This window comes from Prionailurus bengalensis, chromosome A2 (genome assembly GCF_016509475.1).
Source record: "Prionailurus bengalensis isolate Pbe53 chromosome A2, Fcat_Pben_1.1_paternal_pri, whole genome shotgun sequence".
Lineage (NCBI taxonomy): Eukaryota > Metazoa > Chordata > Mammalia > Carnivora > Felidae > Prionailurus > Prionailurus bengalensis.
The window spans coordinates 152,157,813-152,181,432 of NC_057348.1; the positions used below are offsets into that span (position 1 = coordinate 152,157,813).

Genomic DNA, 23,620 nt, shown 5'->3' on the forward strand with positions numbered 1-23,620 from the left:
TTACCCTCCAACTATCTCATGGCAAATGATACAAGTTTTGTCATGACCCCTCAAACTGTGAGTGTCTGCCTTTGACAACAGTATGAAATCTCAACTCTTAAGTGTTCTTGGCTTGAGAACAGCTAAGAGAATAACCAATGAAATAAGAAAGTCTGCACCTACTGAAAATGTGGCCAGACTATCTTTTCCTTCTGCAAGTGAACTTAGATCTCTTGACTATCCAGGTAAAAAATATGGGGAAAATCCAAACAAACAGAAAACAGTAAAAAGTGAGAAGAAGGAAAAGAAGAAGAGGAAGAAGAAGAGGAAGAGGAAGAAGAACAACAACAACAACAACGAGGAGGAAGAAAGAAGAAGAAGAAGAAGAAGAAGAAGAAGAAGAAGAAGAAGAAGAAGAAGAAGAAGAAAAGAAGAAGAAAAGAAGAAAAGAAGAAGAAAAGAAGAAGGAGGAGGAGGAGGAGGAAGAAGAAAGAAGAGAAGAAGAAGAACCACCACCACCACCACCACCACCACCACCACCACGGGTAATTATACTTTTCATCATGAATTAATGACTTTGAATTAATGCAAAATGAATAGATAAACAGATATTAAGAAGTCCACACCTCTGGTCTAGGTCTATCAACCAGCAAATCTGGTTCCTGCATTTTGTGAATACTTATTTCCCTATCATCTTCACAAATATTGCAGCCCTTTGTCTCAGTCAACATCAGTTCTCCCCATCAGCCCTTCAGGGGTTGGTTTTCAAGGGCTTGATCTTCCATGCAGAGCAGATGACTGCGGTTCCATTTCATGCTGCATGAAAGCACTATGTTAAGCCTCAACAATTAACTATTTGAAGACCAATGCTTGGCATCTTGTAACCAATTGTTTTGTAATCACACACATACTAAACGATGTACATATACATATACCACAGTTTGCGTATTCCTCTCTCGAATGAAATAGTCCCATAACTTCAAGAAAAAAAAAAAGAATCACTTTCCTTTAAGAATTCTAAGCCTGGTGTTTCCACCTTGACGTTTCTTTCTGCTTTTTTCACTCTGAGACGCAGAAGTTTCATCATAGTACAAGGAAGTGTATCATTAGAAGATTGTCAGATTAATTAGACAAAATATTTGGCTCCCTAAAATGAGCTCATTGTTTGCCACTTACTCATTTAGGCCTCTTTTCATGCCAGGATGTCTATTTTGGAAGATTCATGCATTGGTGATAATTATAAGTATTATTAAGAAACTTAAGGATTTTATTAGGAAGCCCAGATCCAGACTCTCCTGAAGAATATGAGGGGAAAAAAATGGGTTAAGAAATGAGGAAAGTAATTTCCATTTACTTCCCCAAATTAAGTCTCCTTAAATACAGAGAGACCAACAGACTATAAATGTGGTCCCTAACATAGGACTCTGCATATCTGAATAGTTGTCTATGGCAGGGTGGTGGGAGGGTGGTGGTGTTCCTGATCTGGGTATTTGATATTTGTGGTTCTGTAATCAACCAACTTTTCAGAGAGAAAAGTCAAACTATGGCTCTCTCTGATCAGTATTGCTTTTATTTCACACAGCATTTGACCTTCCAAGCCTCATGAAAGCAGGAAGGCAAAGCCTACCAAAATTCCTGAATTCAATTTGAGACTTACAAGTTTGGACTTCGCTTAGATTTTGCATTGTAACACCCTTAATCCCACAACTTCACTCTTGGCCTTTAGTGCCTAAGAGTGTTATCATAATTTTCTCTGTGTTAATACTAGAATCCGAACATTTGAATTCTAGCCTTAAGGTCTCTGTATTTCAAATTCTAGGAGTTAAAACCACTTCTGCTCTTGAAGAATCTGGAGAAAAAGAAATAAAATAATCCTCTCGTTTATGCCTTTTATCTCACAATACACTTATACTAACCTGTAGCGGGGCACTATTTTGGTTATATATTAACATATTCACAAGGGACTAGGTACAGACATAGATCCAGGCAAAGACACAGATGTACATATTATATTACTAAGAAGAGATTTTAAGAGAGAGATGAAGAGACACTGAGTGAGCATGAGCACAGAAGATTGGAGATTCAAAACATAAGCTCAAATCCTAAACTTTCCCAGCTCTGAATGGCATGAGAAATCTTTTTACGAAGTGTTTAACTCCTTGACATTATTTCATCTTATCTCTTTCAAAAGTGGTTTTGTTCCCGAATTGTGACCCCATCTCTTTTAGCCCTTGAAACTACTACTGGGTCTCATTCACTCCTCTTTCTCATCCGATGGGTATTCCCCGCACCTCTGCAACCAATCAAATCACCACCATACCATTTCTTTCAACCCAAACCACTTATCGGTTTCCCCTATTGTTCTAAAATGCCTTTTGTCTCTCTAACACACACAGAGAGGACTTGAATGTTTTTGCTACCAGATTTCAATGGCCCTGGTTTATATGAAGTGTTGGACTTTAACAACTGGTGTTTCCGGAAGCTGTGAAGATCCTAATGACTCTAGTGAAAGAATCTTCATCACTTCCTAGTAGTTCACTAACTTCAAAGTTTCTAGTCAAACTTTAAAATTAGTAGTCCGAGACCTGGAACGTACACCTAGTACTGTCCTTTACCATCTTTGAGACTCGAAATAAGTGGGTCTCAGGGACCTATTTGAAAGAAGCTCCTATCTCGCTAGCTCCCAAGGTTGCCATGAAAGTTAAAATGAAGCAACACTGAAGCCCACTGTCAACACTTAGGTGATATGCAAACAGAAGGGAACATGCAAAACACCTGCTGGAAACTTCCTCCCTGGGAGATGGAAATGGGACGTTGTCCTCACCTCTGGATTCATGGAACTCCAGTGTGACGTGGGCATCAAATCCAAGGCTGAAGTAATTATTGAAAACATTCAGAGGAAGCTGCAATGATGAACAAAGTAGAGGTGAAGTGGTGTGTAACCAGACAGAGTCAAGGAAAGCCTGATGCCAGGCACCTGTCTCTGGAGCAATCCCTGGGAGAGAGAGAAGCCGTAACCCGAGGGACAAGGTTTTGTGTAGAAAGAACACAGATTTTTGAATTCATTAGCGAAAGCTCAATTCAAATAACACTCCCAAGGATGTTAAATAGGATAGGAAACAAGTGACACAAATACAAATTATTAAATGAGAACTGGTCTTGCAGATATTAGTAAGAGAGCCAAATTCAGCTCAGGGAAACACATGTACAATAGTTACAAAGAATCGGGGCGCCTGGGTGACTCAGTTGATTAAGCATCCGACTTCAGCTCAGGTCATGATCTCACAGTTTGTGAGTTCGAGCCCCGCATCAGGCTCTGTGCTGACAGCTCGGAGCCTGGAGCCTGCTTCAGATTCTGTGTGTGTCTCTCTCTCTGCCCTTCCCTTGCTCATGCTCTGTCTCTGTCTCTCTCTCAAAAATAAACAAACAGTAAAAAAAAAATTTTTTTTAAGTTACAAAGAATGATTCACTAAGTGGGGTGCCTGGGTGGCTCAGTTGGTTAGGCGTCCAACTTGGGCTCAGGTCATGATCTCATGGTCTGTGAGTTCGAGCCCTGCATTGAGCTCTGTGCTGACAGCTCAGAGCCTGGAGCCTGCTTCACATTCTGTGTCTCCCTCTCTCTCTCTGCTCCTCCCCTGCTCACTCTCTATCTCAAAAATAAATAAACATTAAAAAAATATTTAACACTAAAAAAATTTTTTTAAAGAATTAATTCACTAAACAAACTTAGAGAGTCGATTCAATTGCAAGGATCATGTGCAAGCTACTTAATCAGAAGATATACTTTTTTGAGAATTTATGTTCACCATACTAATATTGCAACTTAAAATGAATAACATTTAATATGCTTACCCTTTGGTTTTTTTAAATCTATTTTTGACATAGGTCATAAGCAATTATGCAGTGATAAACATTCAGCTATCCTTGATCTATAGGGAAAGAAATATACATGTGTATACATATTTGTCAGTATCATCCAGATTTCTATTCAGTCTATCAGACCTTGGATCTTTAATATGATCACGAAACATGCAGATACACATGCAGGGACATACACAAGCCTTCCTAGAGTCCTCTGGGTCCCTGGCTGTTAGCAATGCCAGCTCCGTAAAGGAGAGGACAATACAAACTAAAATCCTTCATCAAAAGTGCAAAATTCATTTGCTTTTAAGGCTTCAATGTTAGAACAATCAGAAAAGCATGTGGAAAGTGCTAGAAAGGAAATTGTAGTTCTTCCACTTTTCCTTCGGCAGCTCAGAGTGGAAAGTAAATGTTAAATTAAATAGAGAGGCAATTTTATCTCAGCTTGGATAATGTTTCCAGATAATTATCAGGTTTAGACTCCAGACAGAAATATACTTGTCTTCTGTTAGAAATAAGTGTTTAACCCTCAAGATCCCAAAAGTAAGTTTATTGCACTGTTTTGTACGACCCTTGATCAGCAAGATTTTGTTTGACTAGAATGTGGACCTTGTCCCATTAAGAGATAAATGAAATGAGAGGGAGAGGAACAGAAAGAGGTATTAATACAGAAAAAAAACAAAAACAAACAGACTGCCTTGGCCTCCAATGGAAGAAAAGAATGAAGGCTCCCCACCCCCAACCCCAATGGGAGGTCCCGAGTTAGAGCTTGTAACAATTCAGAGGTCAAATCAGCCCCCTTAGAAATGGCTACAACTGACTCGAGAACAGGGGAGAAAATAAACACAGAGCAGTGCCAAAACCATGTCTTATTCTCCTGGCTTCATATTTGAGAATGTCCAGTTCCTGCACTTAATCAGAATACCAAGCCTCTGTAATGAGAGCAAGGGTTGGTGATCTTGCCAAAAGCACAGATAGGTTCATCTCTACGATTTATGTTTTCTTGGCTACAATTCTAACCCATGTCTTAGTATTCACTGATAACTCAGGAGAACATTTGGTTACCATCCCCTAAATAATACCCCAGTTTAGTCTTTTATTAAATTCTTGTTCCTATTTTTCAGGAAAAATTGCCTCAATTTTCTACACATCTCAAAAATCCAATTTTTCAAAGCCCTTTAATTATCTGGATTAATGTTTCCTGGCTGCACCAAGGAGTCTTTCCATTTCTTAAGCTGTCAGGAAGAGATGCAAATAGAGATTTCTCTTGAGGGCCTAAGCATTCTAAGATTGGTGGAGAAAGGACCTTAAATTTCCATACAATTATTTTCACTTTGGCTATTTTCTACCCAATTTCTATAGGTCGGATACATTAAAAAGTATCATATCCCAAGATGATACCTGCAGTTTAAGCAACATTGTGACATTATGAATAAAAATCAACTAGGCAGTCATGGTATCTACTAGAAACCTTATAATTTCTGGGTCATGGTTTAGGGGAAAAAACATGAAGAGAAGATAAAACGTATTTTCACTTATATTAGCCAAATAAGAAACTTGAGTGTTTATCACAATTGGTTAGGATCATGGTGTCGATAAATAAGTAGATTTTGGTTGGGTTCAAAAGGATAGCTGGTTCAATTTATTTTAAAGCAGCAATGCCCATGACAATAAATGTGAGAGAAAGAAAGAAAGAAAGAAAGAAAGAAAGAAAGAAAGAAAGAAAGAAAGAAAGAAAGGAAAGGAAAGAAAAGAAAAGAAAAGAAAAAAGAAAAGAAAAGAAATACCCAAGACAATCTTGACCTCAATCAATGGCATAATCCAATAAAGCAGAGATGTCATTTAAAGTACAGATTCCGAGAGCCACCTGGGTGGCTCAGTCGGTTAAGCGTCTGACTTCAGCTCAGGTCATCATCTTCCAATCCAGGAGTTTGAGCCCCCATGTCGGGCTCTGTGCTGACACTCAGAGCCTGGACCCTACTTTGGATTCTGTGCCCCTTCCCCGCTCATACTCTCTCTCTATCTCTCAAAAATAAGTAAACATTAAAAAAAAAATTAGGGGCACCTGGGTGGCTGAGTCAGTTAAGCTTCCGACCTGGGCTCAGGTCATGATCTCATGGTTCATGAGTGTGAGCCCCACTGTCAGCACAGAGCCTGGAGCCTGCTATGGATTCTGTGTCTCCCTCTCTCCTGACCCTCCCTTGCTCTCTCTCTCTCTCTCTCAAAAATAAACATTAAAAAATTTAATAAGAAAATTTTTTTTAAAAATTTAAAGTACAGATTCTGATCCTTCAACCTGCATTTACTTCAGCAGAATCGATGGAGACTGGGCCCCATAATCTGCATGTTTCACGGACACATGTGGAGTTTCTTATGCATGAAAAACTTTGTAAACACTCTCATAGAAGAAAAGTGGAAAGTAATATGCAAGGAGAGGTTACTTGGCAACCTGTCAAATTTATATGACATTGAGGTGGGAACTTCGAACCAAATTTACCACCAAAACTCTGCACTAACATGTGTACAATTGTGTCTCTTCATTTGTCTTGGGTGGAAATGAAAGCTTCATCACTGAAGGAAAAATATGAAATTAAAACATTTATTTAGGCATCTTCAAGTCCCAACCAAGTGATGAAACTGGCTCAGTTAATACTTCCTAAACGTAAGAGATATTTAGTATCAGACAAGACATCTCAGAAGGTTATCTTTCTATCAAAAAACCATATGCCTAATGCTTCAGAATATCCGTATTTTTTCACCATCCCATAGGTTCTGAGATGCAGTGCTTGAGAGATCAGAAAATGAATATATGTATTTCTGGTGTGGAAGACAAGGAGTAGGAGATCTCAGTCTTTAGAAGTCAATGAGGCAGAATCACTGAGTAGTGTTAGACTCCTAGCCCCAGTGGCCATAAACTCAAACATTATCCTGTTATCTCATAGGAAGGAATCAGCATATGATTCTCCAGCCAGGAGTGTATTTCCTGTCACTCAGGCACATGCTCCAGGGTTCCTCTCTGCTGAAGAAAGAGCTCTCTCACCTTACACACACCATCTTCAAGTTCTTCTGGAGGCAAGTCTGGGTTTCTTTCCACGTGGAGGTTCCAGCGATCCAGCTGTACAATTGTCCCATCTTCGACTTGGCAAAGGATCTTCGAAACAGGTTCATCAGTGTAGCCCTAAGGAATCAAAAAATATACCCACTGCCATCTGGAGTAGCAAACAGTACAGCCAAAGGTATTTCATGCAAGCAAGAGCCCTTCTGTTGTAGCTCTGTTTATTTTGCGATTAGCAAGGCTGGGAAAGTAAACTGTTTTCCTTGAAGTACTTAGAATCTAAGACAAAAGTCACAGGTAACGTGCATAGAGATACTGCTCTAACTGGTTTGAGCTGAGTAATTTTTGCCAGCACCAAGAACCAGTAGTCACCGGTAGGCATTTGAGGGCCATGCTGGATGGCTGCTTCCATCAGAGTGACAAGAGGACTCCCCAGGTCTCCTACTAGAGGAATTTGAGAGACACATAGGACAAGTATGTGTGGAAAAGGAGGAAAGGAATCCAGGTGGCATATGAGAGACAACTTTTTCAATTAACATTCCACTTCACCTCCCTAACCTTGCAGTGGGACACCGTTCTTTCCATGGCTGAAGGCAAGTCTGTCTGAGGCACAGCCTATTATGCAACCACTTACTACTTGAGCATGTATTTACTGGCAGCATGATTATTAAGGACAGTCAAGTCTCTGATTTGGATCGAGGAGTCAACAGTGATAAATATATTTACATGAAGCAACTAATTTATTATCATTTATACTATGCTCACTGTAGGAGGTCAATTCACCCAATGCCAAATTCATATCTGCTAATATCTGAAGAGAATTATCACCTAATGGAGGTGAATTCACCCAAAGGTCAATTTCATATCTGCTAATATCTGAAGAGAATTTTCATGGAGCCCAGTCCAATCTCTCATATGAGCAGATAAAAAGCTGGTGGGGCTGCATATGTTAGCATATTGTGCCTCCTTACTATCTTAACACTGTAAAAATGTTAATAAAAAAGCTGGTGAGTGACAGGTAAACTTCTTCCACTAAGCTTAACTAAAGTTGGCTGTATGGTGGGAAGGACAGTTGGCTATCTGTTTCACAAAGCCATGATGACACCAAGCAGAAAAACAACTTAAACAAAGGACTGTAACTCTCTTAAACGAAGGACTGTAATCTGAACCAGATTTGCTCTTCTGGCCAAGACTGAGGGTCAGGATCAATTCAGGTCCGTGTGCTTGTTTTACATAAAGACTTGAGGCCAACCCACCCACCACCTTTCAATGGATACCTCAAGAAGCCCCAGGCCTGTGTCCTAATCCCCATTTTTTATACCATACTTTCTTCTCTAGATGATTCTAAATTTGAACTGAAGAAGGTCCTGGATGAAACCATGAAGCAGGGGCACCCTAATTCTCCATTCTAACTTATTCTTTGGACAACAGTAGCATATTCCCCTTCCGTTAGAACATCTGTGGATTCAGGGACCCTCCTGCTTGATGGCTTGGGTGGTCCCTGAGAACAGTTCTTACCCCTCCCCAGTTGAGAGTTCGAGCCAGGTCGTTCCCAGTTCCCAGTGGAAGGACCCCGACAGGAGGCTGAGGGCTCAGCTGCAGTTCATCTAGAATAGAAAGGATCCAGCCCACCTACAGACATTTCGGGGGCCAGAAGAGATATGAGAAAGATAGGTAAGTTACAAAGACAACCTGAGAGAAGGCAGCTTTAAAAAGCAAATGATATAGTTTGATTTTTCTTTAAAATATGTACGATTTAATCTGGTAGTCAAGAAACAGACCACTTATCTCAAACAGTTTCAAAATGGTGAAGTCCCTAAAGGGAGAAGGACCATTTTGTTTATGCTGTCATATAAGCAAAACTGGACCCACTCATCTGTATGTTTAACTTGAGATCTACCTTCAAATTTAGAACAGTTTAAAATCTGGGGAGGTTTACAATATAGGCATTGGAGACAATACAAGACTTACAATCAGACTGAATTTCAATTTTGGTCACACTCGCTACATAATCTTGATTAAATTATTTAACCTCACTGAGATTTATTTACTGATTTTCAAAATGGATATAATGCCTACCTCACAAGACTGTTTACAGATTAAACTAAAATGCATATAAAGCCCTTAATATGGTCTATGTAAGCACTAATTAAATGGTTACCCTCCATAACACCATCTTAGAAATTAGTAGCATTTTCCTAACGATCCTCATATTCTCTGTAATGAAACATTATGAAAACATAATTATGCATGGTCCTAGTACTTATTATAAGTTCAGGCAGAAAATAGATACTTATATACTAGAATCATATTCCCATTTAATCTTTTTCTAAGATAAATAATACTTTAGGTTTGGTCTTGCAACTATTTAGAATAATTACCCAAAACCTGGAAATGGCAAAAAGAAACTTGCATATCCTCACAAAGTCCTACTAAGGTGGCATTTTACAGGCCTAAGAACTTTATAACTGTAGGCTAACTGGAATATTTCTGTCCTGTGGATACACAAAGGTCGAGAATAGAAGATTATGTTAAAGGTTATGGTTTTATTCCCCCATACGGCCATAAACTGATTTTATCTCACATTTAGAAAAATTGTTTTGGAATAAACTACATAATCCTTTCCCTCTACTTCTCCAGTAAGTCAACTCTATCATCTTGCTGGATGCGAAAAGCTAAATAAATTTGAGCTAAGCTCTTCGTCAAAGAGCTAAATAAATTTGACATGCATTCATTCTACATTTGTATGAGTCCTATTTTATTGTTTTTAATAGTACTTTAACAGCATATGTAGTGCACACTACATATAAAACACAGAACTAAGTAACTGAAATAAGATGAATGAGCTGGATGCCTGCTCCCAAGGAGCTTACAAGGAACAAGGAGAGAGACAATCACTGCTTTCCATGTGCTGATTTCTGAGCAAAGTTCTCTTATTATTAAACTTCAAAATGACTCTGTAAGGTAGGTAGAAGTCTCATCTCCATGTAATAGATAAGGAGGCCAAAACTTGGTAATATCATACCCTTACTATGGTAATATCATACCATTTATGTAGTACAGATCGCATTCAAAATTAGGTATGCTAAACCCCAAGGCTGACCTCTTAGCCACTCTGGGACAGAGAGCCTTTCAGTAAAGACCCAAACCCCGTTCCGGATAGGGCCTGACCATGCTGAAGACAGAGGCATATACTTTTGGAATCTCTGGAATGCTGGAGAAACTTTAGAAATTGCTGAAACCAATTCAGTTAATTTGCAGATTTATTAACTGAGGTGCAAAGAGGTCAAGCAATTTGCTCAAGACTAGATAATTAGGAGTGTCAATGTCATGATCTTATCAGGTCTCTTGACTCCATCTAAAATCCTTTCGCTACCACAGTATTCCTTCCAGGATGTAAAACTTGACCGTCTATCAAGAAGCGTGAAATTGTGTTTACCTTCTAGAAAGGCATACCCCCATGTTCACCCAATATGATGAACTAAAAATCCAGATCTAAAGAAGTGTCCAAAAATCCCTCCACTCCCTGGGCAATTCCCTCCCAGACAACTTCTTAGATTCTGACCTAACACTTTCTTAGTTGTCTTACACACAGTACAAACAAAGCTTGCTATTGAAGTGTGAGGGGAAAAAGAGTCAGATGCTAAAATAGATCTGATGACTATGCTAGATACCGTTCTTGCTCAGCTACCTGTGCACAAACTACACACAGTAGAAGCAGATCCCTCTAGTAAACTACAAGACATGAAAACTCAGAAATCCCAACAATCAGGGGTCACTGATTGCAGATGCAAATAGCCCTGAGAACTAGAGACTCAGAAATGCAATGGAACTCTAGAAATTCAAACTCAACATCCCATATAAAGGAGGCAATCTCTTTACAACTTTTCTAAGAGATGATCACTGTGTCTCCCCTTATGAACTGTACTCACAAATCTGTCTACTTTCTTTCAGGTAGATTTAAATTGGAAATTCGTTTCTTATGCATAGTTGAAACAGGTCTCTCTTTTCTTGGTAAGGATCATGTCATGTGTTCACATTTCCGATACCCAATGCACTCCAGACACAACGATAGGAAAAATAAATCCTCAGGGACCAGAAGCAAAGCAAACACAAAATGGCAAGCAGATGAAGCCTGGAGTTTGGCTTCTGTCTGATAACAGGGAGTAGAAGTTCACCCCTCCTGACAGGGGGCCATGTATGAATAAGGGTCCCTCTTGGCCAGCGGGAGAGAGGCTGGAAAAGAATGTGAGAACCCCTGCCTGAGGCCACAGCCCAAAGACAGGGGAGACCCCTTGCGGCTGGAGGGAGAAAGCCGCCAGCAGTGGGCTCACCTTCCCCCTGGCTTGCTGATGTACCTCAAACATCCAACACCTCCTCAGGATGGGTGTCTTAGTCACCTAAGGAAAACCCACTCGAGTCTCAGAGTGCTGGAGACCATGCAAAGGACTAGGAAGGGATAGTGATAGGATGCAGAGAAAGAAAAGGGAAAGACCAAACACAACAAAATAACTTCCTCTGAAGAGGACCCTGCAAAGAAAAATTCTAAATCGCAGGAAGAACACTAATACCAAGATGGACGGGAAGAGGAAGGATCAGTCCACAGTGTGTGAAATACAAATACTTTTCAAATAACCGAAATGAGTGTCCTGTAATTTCCATGAATTGATGGGGTATCTTCTTAAAGAATTTTTTTAATGTTTATTTATTTTGAGAGAGAGAAAGAGAGGGAGAGAAACCCCAAGCAAGCCCAGCACTGCCAGCCCAGAGCCTGACACAGGACTTGATCTCATGAACCATGAGTTGGACACTGAACTGACTGAGCTACCCAGGTGCCCCTGATGGGGTATCTTCTAATAATTCTTTAATCGGTACAACAGCCTTCATTCAAATCTTCTTAAGCTGTTCCTGTTTTCTCAAAAAAAGTTGCCAAGAATCCACGCCATACTGTGATATAGTTCCTCAGAATGGCAGGAGCCCTCAGGTCCCCTGGATTTCTCACCATCTCCTTTTCTCTCACACTTGCCCTAACAGAAGAAGAAAATGTATAACTGATTTGAATTAAAGGATCTCCCCCTTTCTTATTCAATGATTTAAGAACTGCATAAATGTAAGAGTGCCTCGGTGGCTCAGTTGATTAAGCGTCTGACTTTGGCTCAGGTCATGATCTCACAGTTCATGAGTTCGAGCCCCACATCAGGCTTGCTGCTGTCAGCACAGAGGCTGTTTCAGATCCTCTGCCCTGTCTCTCTCTGCCCTTCCCTGGCTCGCGTGCTCTCTCTCTCTCTCTCTCTCAAAATTAAATAAACATGATTTAAAAAGAGGGATGGGCAGCTACTTATCTCCCTTGATCAAGAATTGCATATGGGGCGCCTGGGTGGCACAGTCGGTTAAGCATATGACTTCAGCCAGGTCACGATCTCGCGGTCCGTGAGTTCGAGCCCCGCGTCGGGCTCTGGGCTGATGGCTCAGAGCCTGGAGCCTGTTTCCGATTCTGTGTCTCCCTCTCTCTCTCTGCCCCTCCCCCGTTCATGCTCTGTCTCTCTCTGTCCCAAAAATAAATAAACGTTAAAAAAAAAAATTAAAAAAAAAAAAAAAGAATTGCATAAATACATTCTACTTTCTTTTTCCAATACCCAAATATTTTCTTCTGAATACAACCAGGTAGGTTTAGTAACCCATTATTACCTAACCTTAGGGTCATCAAATGTCACCTGCCTTTAATAACCAAGATGTGTCATGAAGTTCTCTTAAGTGCCACCAGTAGGCTAGTAGTTCTTTTAGCAGAGGAGGGTCTGGATCTTTTCTCATAGTCCTCAATAGCGTTTCTCATCCAAGAGCTACATTACTCAACAGCAGCTTCCCCAAAAGGCAACAGAACGTAGGGTGTAGGGAGACAGAGCTCAGTGAACCCCGCTCCATCATACATGGGCTGGGTGAGTTTAAGCAAGTGACTCCATCACTCCAAGTTCTCTCATCTGTCTCTCAAGCCTGTTAGGGGTATGTTATCAGTTAAACACCATGTAGACATTTCTTAGCTTGGCAAATAGGAGATGCTTAATTAACATTAGCTGCTGTGATCAGGCTTTATTTTTCTTCCTCTTCACTTCCTCTATGAAGGTCCAGTTTCCTAGAAGCAAAATGCCCTCTTCCTTTTTCTCCGCTTAACGCTGAACCTCAAGTTCACAAATCAATCCCACCTTTGACTGCCATCAATCACAAAGTCTTTCACACACTATCAAAGACAGAAAAGCCAAGCTGTACTGAAGCAGAGAGCTGCTACAAAAGAGGAAGGGATGGGAGAGAGAGAGACAGAAAGAGAGAGAGAGAGTAAACAAATATACTTACAATAGCAGGAGACAGAAAAGACCTTGAGTAATAATCTGTATCTGTCCTTATAAAAGCAGAACTATACAAAGGATCTTCAGGCCCAAAGCTGTTCTTGGGGCCTCTCGCTTACCAGCAACCTGTTCCTTCTGGAAGTCCAGGCTTCAGGTTCTTAGCAGGGATTATGTTTGCTAGGCTATCACATTTCCCCCAAATCATCTCCACCAGCTCATCCAGCACTCCTTCAGTTATATTTAATTAATTGCAAAACAGCACTTGGCATATTTTCCACCACGGCTGAAGAAAACTATCCAGATTGGGTGAAATCATTTCTGAGTTCGCAAGGTTCTTTCCTGCCTTTGTGTTAGGAGGAGCAGGGCTGAGGGATCTGAAACAGCACGGTCCTGGGCTCTGTCCCTGAGCAGCCCCACAGTACTGTCCCCACAGCTGGCCAATGCTGCCACCCCTGTCCACGCTATGCTTTAGCTGTCACTGCATGTGTCCCCAGTGCACTGCGAGCAATATTTTCACTCTGCAAGGTACTAACATCAGAGGCGGCTGAGGGGTGGCAAGAACAGCGAATTGACATTTTTTTCGAACAGACCCAATACACGTAGTTCCTCATATGCTGGCAAAAAGCAAAGGATGTGCATGTTGAGAAATCAAAAGAAGTAGAACATTTCTGAACTGAAAGATCATCAAGACGGCATTTAACGACTGGGTGTCCCTTTCTAGTATGTACATTAGGATTCTTCTGATATTTTCATTTATATTTGTACTTAATAGTTTTTAGGTCATCATGTGTTAAAAAGAACTGTTTAAGGGGCACCTGGGTGACACAGTTGGTTGACCGTCTGACTTTGATCTCAGCTCAGGTCATGATCTCATAGTTCATGGGTTTGAGCCCCTTCTCGGGCTCTGCTCTTGATGGTACAGAGTCTGCTTGGGATTCTGTCTCTCCTTCTCTGTGTCCCTCTCCCACTTGTGTGCACACACATGCTCTCTCGCTCTCTTTTTCTCTCAAAAAAATGAACTAACATACATTTTTTAAATAAAAATATATGAAAATCACTGTTTAAAATCAGCCCTAAAGAAATCAAGACAGAAGGTGAGAGAAATGGGTGGGGGAGGGATATAGCTAGGCTAGCACTTCGGGAGAAAAGGGGTTTGGGATGGTTGTGCTTGGCACTATCACTTAAAGGGAAACAGTACTTTCTTCCCTGCTGTGGCTGCACAAAGTCCAGCAAGGAGGTGCCTTCTGTTTAGGGTGTATCCTCATCTAGGGAAGCCAACTGATCAAGAAATAGCACGAAGGAGCTGGCTACAGAGTTTAACTCCAGGCCTCCGGAAAGAGGGCAACTCGGTTAAAGGTGGACCTGCTGTTCCAGCCCCGTTATGGAGGTCAGGGGCCAGATAGGTAGGGACCACGCTGCACCATAAGGAGCCATAAGGAGGGGAGGGCACGAGCGCCTCTAGGCTCTTGGTCCACATGCCCTTCACTATTCGAGCAAAACAACAGCTATGGGGAGCTGGACAGGTAGAGATGTGCCCAAGGAAGGGAAAAAATACAAATTTACTGCATAACCCAAGAGCAGCTGGTTTACAAACATGAGGGTCTGAGATCATTCTTGAGTTAGGGAAGTTTTCCTAGGGCCTTGAGAAGATGTGACAACCGTGTGACAGCCTTAGAATCATGCTAACCAGTTACAAAGAGATGACACCTGTACCGTCCCCTGCAGCATCCACTGGCCACATGCGGCGACTGGGCACAAGAATGTGCCTAATACAAACCAGAGGGGCTCTGAGTCAAAACAGATGCTGGATTTTGGAGACAGCGCAAATAGAATATAAAATAATCTCATGAGTGATTCTTCTATGACTGCATGTTGAAGTGATAATATTTTGGAGATACTAGCTTAAATAAAATGTAGTATAAAATTAATTTCACCTGCTTCTGACTTTAAGTACCTTCTAGAAAACTTAAAAATGTGGCTTGCATTGTAGTTCTCTTGAACAGCCATGGTCTATACTATTGTAATGCTACAGCTATGAAGACCCTTGGGATGCAAATGTATCCCCTTGCAGATTTAGAAGGTCTCAAAGGAGGGTAAGGAACCTGCTGAAAGTGACGGAAATACAGGCACCCAACAGGGTCTTCTGCCTTCAAGTGGAATGCAGGAAGATGGGCTATTGAAAAGGGCAAGGAGGTAGAGCAACACAAAACGAGTACTGAAGCCTAAGAACTTGTTTCCAAACTGGGGCGCCTGGGTGGCTCAGCTGGTTGAGTGTCCGACTTTGGCTCAGGTCATGATCTCGGGGTTCATGAGTTCGAGCCCTGCATTGGGCTCTGTGCTGACAGCTCAGAGCCTGGAGCCTGCTTCAGATTCTGTGTCTCCCTCTCTGCCCCTCCCCTGTTCGTGCTCTGTCTCTCAAAACTAAATAAACGTTAAAAAAAATTTTAATAAAAAAAGAAAATTGTTTCCAAATTAATGCAAGACATCTATATGTTAAACAATATTTTGTGCACAAACTGATGGAGTTAAGGGTTAATACTTCCCCCTCCTAATCAGTCAAAAGAAATTCCATTCCTGATTCTCCCTGGAACCTTGTCACTGCACTGACAGAATTCTGACGGCTTATGGTGATAGATATGCTCACTGAGTAAAGGCTGAGTGCCTTAAGTCAAATGTATACCTGACACTCTCAGGAACCATTCTTCACTTGCCTAAAGCCAGCAATCTTTCTTCATAAATCTATCAGGAGGCCTTGTCTTTATATATAAACTCTGCCCCCACTCAAAATTTAAAGTTTCATATTCTAAACTAATAAAATTAAAAGTATCAATCACTGACCTAGAAAAAATATTTCAAATTCCATGCATCTTTCACAAAACATCCATTTTGGCCAAGTAAAGCAAACTAAAACTTGGGTCTTGCATAAGGTACAAGATACACAAAGTTTCGATCCTGAGTGGTTAAAGTACAGAGGTTACTATTGAGAAAATAATTAACACAAAAGCATGCACCAATTCTAAGGTAAATCGGCTACTTTCCCTTTGGGCATTAAAGTAATTTACCAGCTCTAAGGTAACTCTACTACTTTCCTTGGGGCGTGCCTGTTGCAAGGGACCGAGGGTAAACATCTAGTGCATTTGTGAGTGATGTGGAAGGATGCGAAAAACGAAGTCAGGAACATAGATGTGGTCCCTAGGAGGAAAACCTACCTGGAACATAAAAGTAGTATCTAGCCTTGTGAAGTACCTATTAATTATGGCGTATTTAAAGAAAGGACGCTAGGAAAGACAGGCTAAGTAGGAGAACCAGACAGTCTTCATGTCAAAAGGTGTTATTAATGGCACAAGGGCGTATTCACAGATATTCAACACTGTAATCGGGCCTGGTCTTCAGGATCCATTAGCAATCTCCCAAGTCTCATTTGCTCATCATTCTGGTTTTGTCCCAGATAAGCTTCTTGAAAACCACTAGTTACACCCTAGTCTCCAAAATCAATGATAATTCTGCAGTCTCTCCTCCAGGATATAACCACTGCCTCCTTCTTTGAAACTCCTTTGTGTGTTTTTTTTTTTATTTGGTTTTTTTCTTGACAGAATAAACTACGGGTGGTCTTTTCTATGGCTATTTTTTTCCATTTTCCTTTTGAACTTTGGCTCGGACTCCCTAACTGCAGTTCTTTCACAAATGTCCGGACTTGGCTCTCTTGTCCTTGTCCTTTAGGCTTGAAAACCCCAGGTTTCCAAATACTTCTCTAGTTGCAGGGAATGCCTCAAACCATACAACCTAGAATGTCCTTCCTACACAAACCCGCTGAGTAGAGCAAAAGGACGAGAAAGGAGAAGCGAGAGCAAGCTGCCATGAGGCTCGGTGATGATGGGAGAAGTTTGGAAGGCGTGGTGCTCAATCAATGGTGAAGCTCAAGATGTAGAGATGGAATAGGAAGGGGATGTGGATTTGAGGTCATGGACACGTAGGTTAAGAAAGGATAAGAACTATGAATTCAGGATAGCAACTGGTCTGCTGGTGTCACTGAGATTTAGAGAGGGAGAAAAGATGGGCGCAAATACTGAAGTCATATAGGAAGACAAGGAGATTCTAAAACAAGAAGAGCACTATAGTAAAGGGTCACAGTAAGTTTATACCTTAATTAAGATAACTATCTGGGGACAGCTGAGCTAGGAATGTGTGTGCATGTACGTTAAACATAATACATATTTATTGTATCTATAAAAGACACACTGAGCTAAGAAGAACACGATGTGTGTGTGATATGTAATAAATTAAATAAATGTATATATGTATATAAATACACACTATATATGTATCTAATGTATATTATATCAGACACATCAATTAATGTGTATTATCATATATATGATGTGATATATATATATATATATATGTGCATATGTATATGCATATATGTATACACATATATGTTATCTCCTCAGAGGATTTGTTTGGATATAATTCTACTAAAAAAGGTTGGGAAATTTTCACAGCAGCCCATCCCTAAGTATATTTCCCTAGAACACTACAAATGCTTGAAATTTAATTAGTATTGTGGCAGAAAAAAATTACCTGGTCAAATAATTTTGGACAACGCTGGGTTAAACAAAGTGAAATAGGTTTGGCTTCTCAGCTATAAGACCTTACATTGAATTTTATAAGCTAATAATGTGTATTGTGAATCTTAACAAACAGTAAACACTGTTTTCCCAACTGCAAAATGTTTTCTTCTCCATGGAGTAACTTAAGGGACCAGTGGAAACACTGTTCTATTTTTTTCCCCAGTTGCATTTACTGGTGCATAATATGTATCCAATGCTACATTAAGTGCTCACTTGCTATGAGAAAGAGAAGATTTTGTTGCTACCTTTGAGAATAAAACATTCTAATTAGGGAGATTAGAGAAAAGTCAAAGAGAGTTCATAATAAAATCCTAGATCCTGGGAGAGCAGCCTCCAAATACAGAAGAAAAAGACACTGGACAGCAGCATCTAAATGTCATGGTTCTCAATTCTTTGCCTTTGCTAAATATACCAACGTAAGTAGACGGCAAATGGAGAGACAGATGAGGCAAAGAGAGGAAAATGTGACAATATTAAACTTCAGCCCAATTCCATCTTTTCTTCAAAAATGAATACAAAGGATACCAATCAATGATCTTTAAGGCAAACCAATGTCAGCATTTTAAGTTCTATTTCCACTTGTAAAAGAATGAAGACAATAATTTTGTCCATATACTTCTCTTTAATTGCGACCAATTAAGAACAAATTAAATAAGGGTTTTTTTTAAAAGAATTTAGTCATCTATAACCTTCATTCTAATAATACGACCACATCCTTACCTTGTGGAATAGGAAACAATATAGTCAAACTGAGGGAGTAAAACATAATTTAGTAAGACCAAGTATGAATCCATGAGAACAATAATCAAGTCTCTTATAACCCTTTATGGGCTATGCTTCACATGACAGAGACCTATGTTTTAGGGGACTGGAAAGAGGTGAGGTGGGAATAAATAAGGAGAATTGTCATAGGGAAAACAAAAGAAAGATGGAAGAAATAAAGGAGACAACTGGATTCTATTTCAAGGACCTACCGTTCCATCCCCGCCACAGGCCAGAATTCGTAGATTTGGTACCTTCCTATATAACTCAAGCCTGTAGAGGAGATAGAAGACAAATTAAACATGAGCACATCACTGGCCATCACAGAGAGAAAACCCAGGGCACAAGAGGGCTCTGGGATATCCACTGGAGAAAATGTATAATCAATGTAATGTCGTCAAAACTAGTTACCAAGTCATCACGAGGGAAGAGACCCCAACAACTGCATCAGAGGTTGGCAGCAAAAGTCAATTTTTAAATGGCTGACATTGGAATGGGATTTCAGGATGTCCCAGGGTTTCATTTCCCATAATTGCTATTAATGCATCAACTCACATCGTTTCCCTAGTTTCGACTTCCTTTTCTTTTCCCATCATACCCTTCCCTCCTTTCTCAAAGGAAATCATCATGAATCAATAGTCAACGCTGATTGTATGTCTCCTCCTCATAGTTTATAAGCTTTTCCTGGATTTTTTTTTTTTTTGAAACAAAAAGTAGAAACCTTCTTGAAACCTTCTACTTTCTATGCTTAATCCCAATAAACCTTTTCAGAGAGACAGGGTGCTGGGAGGATACCTACTAGTAACACGACCACACCTACAATCCCAGCTCTCTCTCTTCAGAGAGAGAACCAAATTTATACTCCTCGGGCCAAAGAGGGAAGACTTACTGACTTCTCTTTATTTAAAATTTGTCTGCTTAAAGTTAGATCATTTTTCATGTTGGCTCTTGAGAAAATACAATTAGACCCCTGCCCCACCCCCTGGCTAAAACATTTGCTTAAGCAAAGCGATTAAACCCTCTGTTCTAGAAGACATCACCTTGTAAATCTTTGTTTTGTTTTGTTTTGTTTTTTCTGAAAATATCTCCTATCTGGTCACATTCTTCATGATGATCTATGAAGTCTCTACCTAAAGTGTAACCAAAGTGGTAAGATTTTACGATTTTGCCCTTCTGACGGGGCAGACGCCAAGGTAACAGATATGCCTGAGTCCATCCAAATACAGAAAAAAATACAGAAGTTTTATAGCGAACTCTAGTGGCAAAGAAGTTCACAGATTAAAAGAATGACAGGAGAAATTAATTTTTATATGTAATATTCTCCTGAATGCTTCAAATATACAACTTTTCCATTTTACACAGGAATATTATTTCTCTAGAAATTATCTGAGTTGATGTTTCTTTGCCTCTGATATTGCTACTTATTCAAAAATAATTAGTATCCCTTAAGTTCTAATGTTTCCCAGATGACATCCAAACTATCTTAATACATGGGTTTTTTTTTTCATTTTTTTTAATATTTGAGAGAGAGAGAGAGAGAGAGAGAGAGAGCACACGCGCGGGTGCGTGCGCGCGCACACACACACACGCACACACACACACACACACACACACACACACACAAGTGGGGGAGGGGCAGAGAGGGAGACAGAATCTGAAGCAGGCTCCAGGCTCTGAGCTGTCAGCACAGAGCCCATCATGGGCCTTGAACTCATGAACCGTGAGATCATGACCTGAGCTGAAGTCGGGACGCTTAACTGACTAAGCCACCCAAGAACCCCAATACATGGGTTTTGAAAAGGGAATCAGACAGTAGCAGAAACAGCCCTGCTCTTTCCCATCATGTACCCCATCACCATCACCAAAGGGAAGATACAGGATACCTGTTACCTATGGCTAAATTTTATTTTTGATGTTTCTAACAAAAATAGAATGAAATTTCTGAGAAGTTTGGAAAAGGGATTGAGCGGGAATTACGATGTCTTCCCACTCTGGTGTGAAATCAATAGGCATAATCAAGTAATCTGTCTCAAATAGACACTGATGCACATGCACAACCTGTAATTTACATACACGAACATACTCATAAACAAATATGGCCACTCTCCAAAGATATACTTACATTCTTACTAACATACATCGCTAAAGTTGTAGGTGCATACATAGAAAAAGGACAAATCTTTTCTCAATGCGGACGTGTAAATAATCTCCAGGTGCATGTACATAAGCAGCAAACACACTAGAAGTATGCCCTGAGTTGACAACAAAGTAGCTGGTTTTGAAGGGAATTAGCACAATGAAGAGGAGGAGGAGAAACGTCAGATGAAGTTTTAAGGGAGGGGAATACAGGTGAGAAAATAAATGAGGGATGGTCAGAAAATATTTCACAAGGCAATCTAATAATGAAGCTTGACTCCACAGCAGAAGTCCTTCTCGCTTGCCCAAAGCAGTATGGATCATGGGGGATTATTTCCAGACTTACGCATCTTTTGGCCCTTCCTGAGATAGATCAAAGACCTGTCGTGGATTCAGGTACCACATGAACATCTGCAGGACTTTGGTTCCCTGTAAGAAAAAAAAGAAAAAAAAAAAGACAATAGGCAGAAACTTCCAAATGAGCTGATCATTTAAAAAATAAAGATTTAAAAAAAAGTAAATAAATAAATAAAAATGGGGGCACCTAGGTGGCTCAGTTGGTTAAGAGTCCGACTTTGGCTAAAGTCATGATCTCACAGTTTGTGAGTTCGATCTCCGCATCGGGCTCTGTGCTAACAGCTCAGGGCCTGGAGCCTGCATTGGATTCTGTGTCTCCCTCTCTTTCTGCCCTCCTCCACTCTGTCTGTCTCTCTCCCTCTCAAAAATAAATAAACATTAAAAAGAATATTTTTAGTGAATTAAAAAAAATAAAAATAACTCCTCTTATCTAAAATACCACCTAATTATAAACAGTATAAAGTAGTAGTTAAAATCAGGGGCTTTAGGGGCACCTGGGTGGCTCAGTCGGTTGCGTGCCGACTTTGGCTCAGGTCATGGTCTCACAGCTTGTGAGTTCGAGCTCCGCATCAGGCTCTGTGCTGACAGCTCGGAGCCTGGAGCCTGCTTCAGATTCTGTGCCTCCCTCTCTCTCTGCCCCAACCAACCAACTTGCATTCTGTCTCTGTCTCTCTCAAAAATAAATAAACATTAAAAAAAAAAAATCAGGGGCTTTGGCCATCAATATGTACGTTGAATGTCCAAGTGAGGTTTTTATCCAACCTGTGTTACTCTGGCCAAGTTCCTCAATTTCATTAAGCTTAGCTGCCTTCTTTTTATGAGGTTTTTTTTTTTTAAAGTTTTTTATTTTGAGAGTGAGAGAGAGCACACATATGCACAGGAGAGGGACAGAGGGAGAGGGAGAGAGAGAATCCCCAGCAGGCTCGGCCCTCTCGGCGTGGACCCTGACCTTTGGCTGTGTCTCACACCCATGAGATCATGACCCGAGCCGAAATCAAGAACTGGACGCTTAGCCGACTGAGCCGCCCGGGCACCCCAGCTTCCTTCTCTTTAATGTGGAGACAAGAATGCCTAGTTCACAGACTTGTTGCAAGGATTAAATGCAGTAACATTTGAGGGGCACATCGATTAAGTGTGTAATGAATGGTATCTACTGGTGTTACCATCACTCAACATAAAAATCCATGTAGGGAAATTATTTGTCAGTCCATGTAATTTAACATTAATTTTTACTTCATTCACAGCTTACTTTTATCTTTGCATAATGTGAATATAGTCAGTGTGTGCAAAGTATGATTTTATTGAAATGATTTTTCTAAACTGAAGCGAAAGAACAGAGGCTCCTATTATTTAGGAGATAGATATATATATATTTAACTTCCTTAGTTATATCTTACTTTGATGTGTTCCCATTTCTGTGTCCCTACCTAAGTCCAATAGTTCTCACATGAACATTTTTGAGTGATTTAAGTAATTTATAATTGACATTTATAGAACAGATCACCATGGAAAAGATAAGGCAGTTCCAGAGACCTTTTTTTTTTTTTTTAATTTTTTTTTTTCAACGTTTTTTATTTATTTTTGGGACAGAGAGAGACAGAGCATGAACAGGGAAGGGGCAGAGAGAGAGGGAGACACAGAATCGGAAACAGGCTCCAGGCTCTGAGCCATCAGCCCAGAGCCTGACGCGGGGCTCGAACTCCCGGACCGCGAGATCATGACCTGGCTGAAGTCGGACGCTTAACCGACTGCGCCACCCAGGCGCCCCTAGAGACCTTTTTTTTTTAAGAGAGAAAGAGAGAGAGAGAGCGCACATGGGAGAGGGGCAGAGGGAGGGGGAGGGTAGGAGGGAGGGAGAGAGGAAGGAAGAGAGAGAGAGAGAGAGAGAGAGAGAGAGAGAGAGAGAGAGAGAATCCCAAGCAGGCTCCATGCTCAGTGTGGAGCCAGATGGGGGCTCTATCCCAGGATCCTGGAATCATGACCTGAGCTGAAATCCAGAGTCTGATACTCAACCTACTGAGCGACCCAGGTGCCCCTAAGGAGATCATTTCTTAACAGTGCATTGAGCAAAGAAAAAAATGAAAGTTTTTTATTAAGCAGCATCAAAAGAGCTTGAAAACCTAGTAGGGTGCCTCATTTTAGGTCATTACCAGCCAGAGCAAATAACATTTCATCATTTGGGCAGTGCTTCTTGCCTATAATTACAGTTCCTTTATTAGATATCAAGATTGCTCTTCCTTAAAATATTCCCAAGTTTGTACACCTACTATGCTGTATTTGAGAGTCATTCTAGTTTAGCAGAAATAGTATGGTATTTGCATCTGTAATAACTTGGATGTTCTCATTAGGTGAGCATAAGCATTTAAAATCCTGCAGAAATCCAGCATATTAAATAGAAGGGCAACAGCTCCTTTCCTGGGGGATAATGAGAATTAAATGAATCAGTTAATAGTTATGGATCTAACACAGTATGTGGCACAAAATAGCCTTCATAAAGG

The 23,620-nt window shown here is 40.5% G+C and overlaps 1 protein-coding gene across 3 annotated transcripts in view; it reads right to left on the minus strand.

Annotated features, from left to right (window-relative positions):
- The window catches only part of DGKI (diacylglycerol kinase iota), a 449,833-nt gene that overhangs the window by 181,778 nt on the left and 244,435 nt on the right, over positions 1-23,620 (minus strand). For all 3 annotated transcript variants that reach the window (XM_043589661.1, XM_043589660.1, XM_043589662.1), the window contains exons 11-15: positions 21,112-21,194; positions 18,842-18,902; positions 8,414-8,527; positions 6,881-7,018; positions 2,804-2,882 (exon numbers count right to left, since the gene is read on the minus strand). In XM_043589661.1, coding sequence (XP_043445596.1) covers positions 2,804-2,882; positions 6,881-7,018; positions 8,414-8,527; positions 18,842-18,902; positions 21,112-21,194 — 475 coding nt within the window. The remainder of the gene's footprint in view (positions 1-2,803; positions 2,883-6,880; positions 7,019-8,413; positions 8,528-18,841; positions 18,903-21,111; positions 21,195-23,620) is intronic.